The sequence below is a fragment of the Rattus norvegicus genome, chromosome 1, assembly GCF_021556685.1.
Source record: "Rattus norvegicus strain SHRSP/BbbUtx chromosome 1, alternate assembly SHRSP_T2T, whole genome shotgun sequence".
NCBI classification, from domain to species: domain Eukaryota; kingdom Metazoa; phylum Chordata; class Mammalia; order Rodentia; family Muridae; genus Rattus; species Rattus norvegicus.
In genome coordinates this window covers 130,424,367-130,430,000 of record NC_141534.1, presented here as the reverse complement: position 1 = coordinate 130,430,000, position 5,634 = coordinate 130,424,367, and the positions used below count along the sequence as shown (strand labels likewise).

Here is a 5,634-nt window from a genome sequence, read left to right as displayed (position 1 = left end):
ATGGAGTTAGGTGGGCCATGCTGCTTGATGGCTGCATACAGTATGGGAGTCAGGCACAGCAGCCTCTCTCTCTACCTTTGCAGGTTATGCAATACTGGGCAGCTTCCTTAACTGTTGCAAGGGATTCTCTCACCTGCAAATTAAGGCAGATCAGTGCCTTGCCTGACAGGGCTGTTGTGAGGCTTGGCCTATAAGGTATATGAGCCAAGGATGAGAGCTCAGGTATCAGAAGCATGCCTGGAACTAGGTTAGCAACGAGGCCATTCTGCAGCTCTGTGTTAACTGGATATCGAGGACAATAAAGCCCACAGACCTGTGAACTGTCATGCTATGCCCTCGGTGTTCTTCATTTGTTGATTTCTGGAACTGCAGTACAGGCAGTGCCACCAAATACTTTCATTGGTATGAAACTGGACACATGCGGGAGCAGAGCTATACCAGGATGACTGAATTCTGGCTGGTAGAGTTGGGTTAGAATAGTTTGTCAAAAGGAGGACATGGTTTGAAAGATGGACACCTATACAGACAAAGTAACTGGTCATCTCTGCACGGTGCTCACTAAGCTGTACTGACAATAATCTCATCCTGAAGTTTCCAGTTTATATCCAAACCATGTCTACACATAAAAGAAATTTAGGGGACAAAACAGAGTTCCTAACTTTGTATTTTGCCAAGTTAATTTTTTTTTTTACTAGCAAAAGAATATATCCTATGTCAAAGAAATTAGAAGGTAATCTCAGCACGATTTTTAAATCAAATAACTTCAAACTAATGATAAAAAGCTCCATATTTCTAACTTTTCTTTTGACCATGGCCTAACAAAAACACCACTTGAGACTGAACAAAGTAGCCTGGAGGGCCACCCCTTGGGAGCTAAAGCCAGGGGATCACTGAACCCAAGGGTTTGAGACCAGGCTGGACAATATGATTTCAACCAATCAGATAGATAGATAAATAGGTAGATAGATAGATAGATAGATAGATAGATAGATAGACAGACAGACAGACAGACAGACAGACAGACAGAGATAGATGAATGGGTGGATGGATGGATGGGTGGATGGGTGGATGGGTGGGTGGATGATTGTCTCAAACATCGTTCAGGCCCTGCCTGGAATTTAGGAATCACTTATCAGATCACAACCTTCTACTTGTCTGGGAAGCTTGGAACCCCCTCGGGCCCTGTTGTCACCCAGATTCACTGTACTTCAGGAACCTTTTTCTTTATACAAAACCCAGATAGTCTTCATATGTTCCCATACATGAATACATACAGAGTCGAGTCTTGATTGTAATACTCTCTACTTTCTAAAAGCATGAAATGACTGGCATCTATACAATAAGAGAACAGAATTCAAATAACAAGCTAATGGCAAAGAGAATGCCGGCTCACATGGTAACTAAGCTGACACAGTACTTTACCCCAATTGCAGGTTCAGATGTAATTCTCTTGTGATGTCTAGAATGAAATAGCAGTGTTTCTCTTGCTCTTAATCCAGGAGTTGGTATCTGCATGCAGGCATACCTAAGGTAACAGTTTAAGCAGGGTGGGGTCCTTCTGTTCAGTCATTCACTCAGTGATAGCACAATGTCACATTTCAGGCACTTCGAAGATATCAGGATCACAAAGCTATACTTGATACAATCCCCATCTCAAAGAACTTCATGAACCAGGAAAGTTGAAAATTACTAAGATAAACCAGAATCTGAATTCAATTACTCACAATTTTCTTCAATTTTCTTCACTTAATAAATGATGGGGAACATTTTAAACTTGGCACTAAGGCCCAATGAAGCACATGATCAAGGCACACAAGTAAACAATTGATTTTGTGTTCTAATTTTCATCTGCTCATTGAATTAAAAGTTCAAACTTGGGGCAACTGAAGTAGGATATCCTTGGACCTAAGGCAGTAAGCCAAAATGTAGTGTATGATACTATATCACTGAACAATTACTTCTTGTTCTTTGTACCTGGGTAAAGAAAGCCACAGCAGACTTGAGAACATTTTTTTCTTGCTCCTGACGGCAATAAAGGCCAGAACTGTATTAGCCAAGCCCTCAGTAAAAAGTGCTATTCTAGCTTAAGTCTTTATGGTTTGTTCACTGTCATTTTTTATGGTGGTGGTGGGGCAAACCCAGTGACCTGTACATGCTAAGCATGTTAAGCACATACTCTACCATGAGCTACAAACCTCATCACCCAGTCTAGGTTGTTACATCACAGTACTTTCTACTTGTTTTCCAGATTACGTGTGTAGAGTACCATGTTGTAGGCTGAAGACATACAACTTTGGTTTAGTAATGATTGCAGATTTGGCATTAGAGTTAAGGCAGGCAAAGGAGACCAGAATGGGATGATCAGCCAAAACACAACCTCAAAGAGCATTGGGAAAGTGAGTACAAGATGGTAAGAACAGCAGAGGTTAGGCAAGGGGCAAGCCTTTATAGTCAGGATCAGCTCAGTCTTCTGTAGGGATAAACAAGGAGCAAAGAAAAACTGGACATCAATCAGTGTTACCATTCATGCACGTATAGTTTAGATGTAACATGAGCTTTCATGAAAGAAAAATTAATACTTATATCTAAGAAAAGTTTACTACTCACAGTCAGAAACTGGGGTTGAAACCTTCCCCAGAAATGGTATTATTATGTTTTGTTTTGTTTTTTTTAGTAATTTCAAAGACTAATTCTTCACTAAGAAAATTCTTCAACCATATTCATACTCACACTTTTCCTAAGCATAGCTTACGTTTAAAAGCTAGTTTTAAAAAATAACAGAAGATGAGTATAGCTAAGACTATATTGTTTTTTTAGTGTCACAGCACAGACTTGCTGAGGAGGGGACTGGCTATCTAAGAAGCAGGCCAGTTCAAAGGAAAGGCAGAGTTCATCGGCTCCCAGGCCTCAGTCAGCACACATACTGCTTCCCTGGATGTCTCTAAAATGCCTACAGTGGCGAATACCAACATGGGGCCTGCACAGGGCAAGGGTTACTCAGTACTGCTTCAGCTCACTCTCAGAACGGCAGAAAGGGTTCGTTAGTCAATGCCGAGAGAAAGACCAACAAAGGCCAGAAAAAATATAACTCTCGTAGTCTAAAAGAACTTTTAAGAATTGGCATCTACCGTACGGAACCAAAGGCTGACACTTTAATCATCTCTATTTACTACACATTTTAAGTTTCCACATTTGTTGTTACTATCAATGAAGTCTTAACTCTCTTATTTAAGTAATGGTTTTGAGATTTCTTTTTTCTGACATAGAAAACTGGTATTGATCACAATTTAAGCTTAAGATAGATAGCCCTCCCTGAATGTCTGGCTATTTGCCCCAGTAACCTTATTAAAAAACTGATTTTTCTTTAGTTATTGTGTAATTGCTACACAATTCAAAAATAGTAACCAAATAATAGTTTTTCCACATTGTAAAATGGTTTACTATGAATCCCAACTTCTATTTGTAAGGTCTCTAAGGTAAATGTGTTCTTAACAAGTGATTTCCAACCTGAGAATGACCCTAAGAGGCACACACACACACACACACACACACACACACACACACACACACACAGAGAGAGAGAGAGAGAGAGAGAGAGAGAGAGAGAGAGAGAGAGAGAGAGAGAGCGCAATGCCTGGAGACATTCTGGTTGTACCTAGGACATGACAGCTAGTTAGCAGAAGACGGGGTACTACTGTCATGGAACAGATAGAGACCAAGGATGTAGGGGTGGCTGTCAGCTCAGGACAGCTCCTCACACAACAAAGAATTGCCCAGCCTGAAAGGTCAATAGTGTCCCTACTGGGAAACAAAGTTCTAAACTGAAACAAGCAAATTTGCAGACAGCTGACAACTTCACAAACCAATTACAGAGTAAGTCAATTACCTTAGAGACACAATCATGCTTTTCATACTATCATAACACATTAAGATGATGATTTGATTATTAATCACGATTTCATTAGGTGGCAGCACATATGTAGAGCAAAAGAATTTTCACGACTCAAGTAGATGCTTCTTTCAAAGCTAACATTTCAGAAGACAGAAAAGAAATAAGATGGTCACGCTCTTGAAAGTCTTCTATTGTACTTTAAACTTTCCGAGACAAACATCAATTATGTCTAGCCAACTCCTTCTCTACTCACTTAAGTTTTTTAACTGGAGAAAGTTAAAAATAATAGAAAGGGAAAGATAACTACATAATACTATAACGTACAATCTCAGTCTGTACACATTCAAATTCTGAAATTTACCTGGCAAAAGAACTGGCTCCAGTTTTTTAATCTTCGGTTCGGAACTGATCTTATCGTCAGTCTGAAATACAGGAACAAAATAAAGAGAAATCCAAATACCGCCCTGTCACAAGATACCAAGGCAAATTTTCTAAGTGATGACACATGCGACAGACATATATCCCCTACTTAAAACTCTCTCAAGTCCAAATAGAGATCGTTTTAAGATCTACTCATCGACTTGAGAGCCTCACAATAAACATATTTACAACAGCCCAAGCCGCTTTCAAGAATTCACAGCTACTAGACAGGTAAGCTCTGCGAGGTGTCCACAGCGCTGCAACCATCTGGCAGTCACAGCAGGGTCGGTGCCCAGCCCCGAAGGAAGGAATGAAATGCAGCTCGGGACCGTCCCTACGATCTCGTCCCAAGGCAAGACTAGGGACCGCAGGACTTCGGCCAGAGAATGGCCGCCGCCGAACTCTACAAGTTTCTACTGCGCCCGTGGCTGCCCGGAGGCGCGCTTGGCTCCGGTCTAAGTCCCGAGCAGCCCGCGGAGCCGCGAGCGCTTACCTGGGGCGGCGGCAGGAGGTAGGACCTGAAGCTGGGTCTGGGCGGCTTGAGAGAGAACATGGTGCCACCGCCTGTGCGTCCCGGCCCTATGGCCGGCCAGATGCCTCCCGGTTCAGCGTTCCCGGTGCAGCTGCCCAGGCCGGGTCTGTGGCCCGCCCCACCGGGCGGACTGACGGGCGGGGACCGATGAAGAGGAGTGCCCGCCCGAGATGGGCGGAGCTGGGCAGAGCCACTCCCATCCCCGGAAGCGGCGCGCGGAGTTGTCTCTAGGCCGCACTGTCGCGGAGCGCGACGCTAGAGTGGGGTGCCACGGGGCCCCCGAGAGGCCATCTTGAGAACGCGCTTCTACGGAGGCCCGCAGGGGTCATGGCGGCTTTCACGGTCCTACTGCGACTCACGAGGGTCATGCCGCCCACGCGAAGCTGCAGTGGCCCATAGTGGGCAGTGTGCATTGTAACTGCTGTCCCAGTACCCCAGTCCTCAAGGAATCTGAGATGGCTGAAATAGTGTTAGTCATCCCTCCTGAGCTACTAGCATGGTGTGTGTGTGTGTGTGTGTGTGTGTGTGTGTGTGTGTGTGTGTGTGTGTGTGTGTGTGTGTGTGTGTGTTATTCTTGTTCTTGTTGTTCACCTAACTACTGGTTTCCTTGAGGTGCTTGAGACTTGACTTGTGCTGAGTGGCCAGTGGCTAGCAAACCAGAATCCCCAATTTAGTTTACTGATTTTATTCTTCTCGTTAAACTTTAAGTGAAACGGGATATTAAGCAAGTTGTCTTCTCCCCCCTCCCCGTTTCCATCCTCATATATAAAGATGTTATTTAACAGCTAAG

General features: G+C 43.6%; 1 protein-coding gene across 3 annotated transcripts in view; it reads right to left on the bottom strand.

Annotated features, from left to right (window-relative positions):
• Mtmr10 (myotubularin related protein 10) overlaps window positions 1-4,976 on the bottom strand; it is a 51,595-nt gene extending 46,619 nt beyond the window's left edge. Inside the window, exons 1-3 of one of the 3 annotated variants that reach the window (XM_087563800.1) lie at window positions 4,806-4,976; window positions 4,254-4,314; window positions 1,423-1,525 (exon numbers count right to left, since the gene is read on the bottom strand). Coding sequence is in view for 1 of the 3 variants with exons in the window: in NM_001100846.1 (NP_001094316.1) it covers window positions 4,254-4,314; window positions 4,806-4,865 (121 nt within the window). In the remaining 2 variants the exon portion in view is untranslated. 3 annotated transcript variants of the gene reach the window in all.
• Window positions 4,977-5,634: the final 658 nt, after the last annotated feature.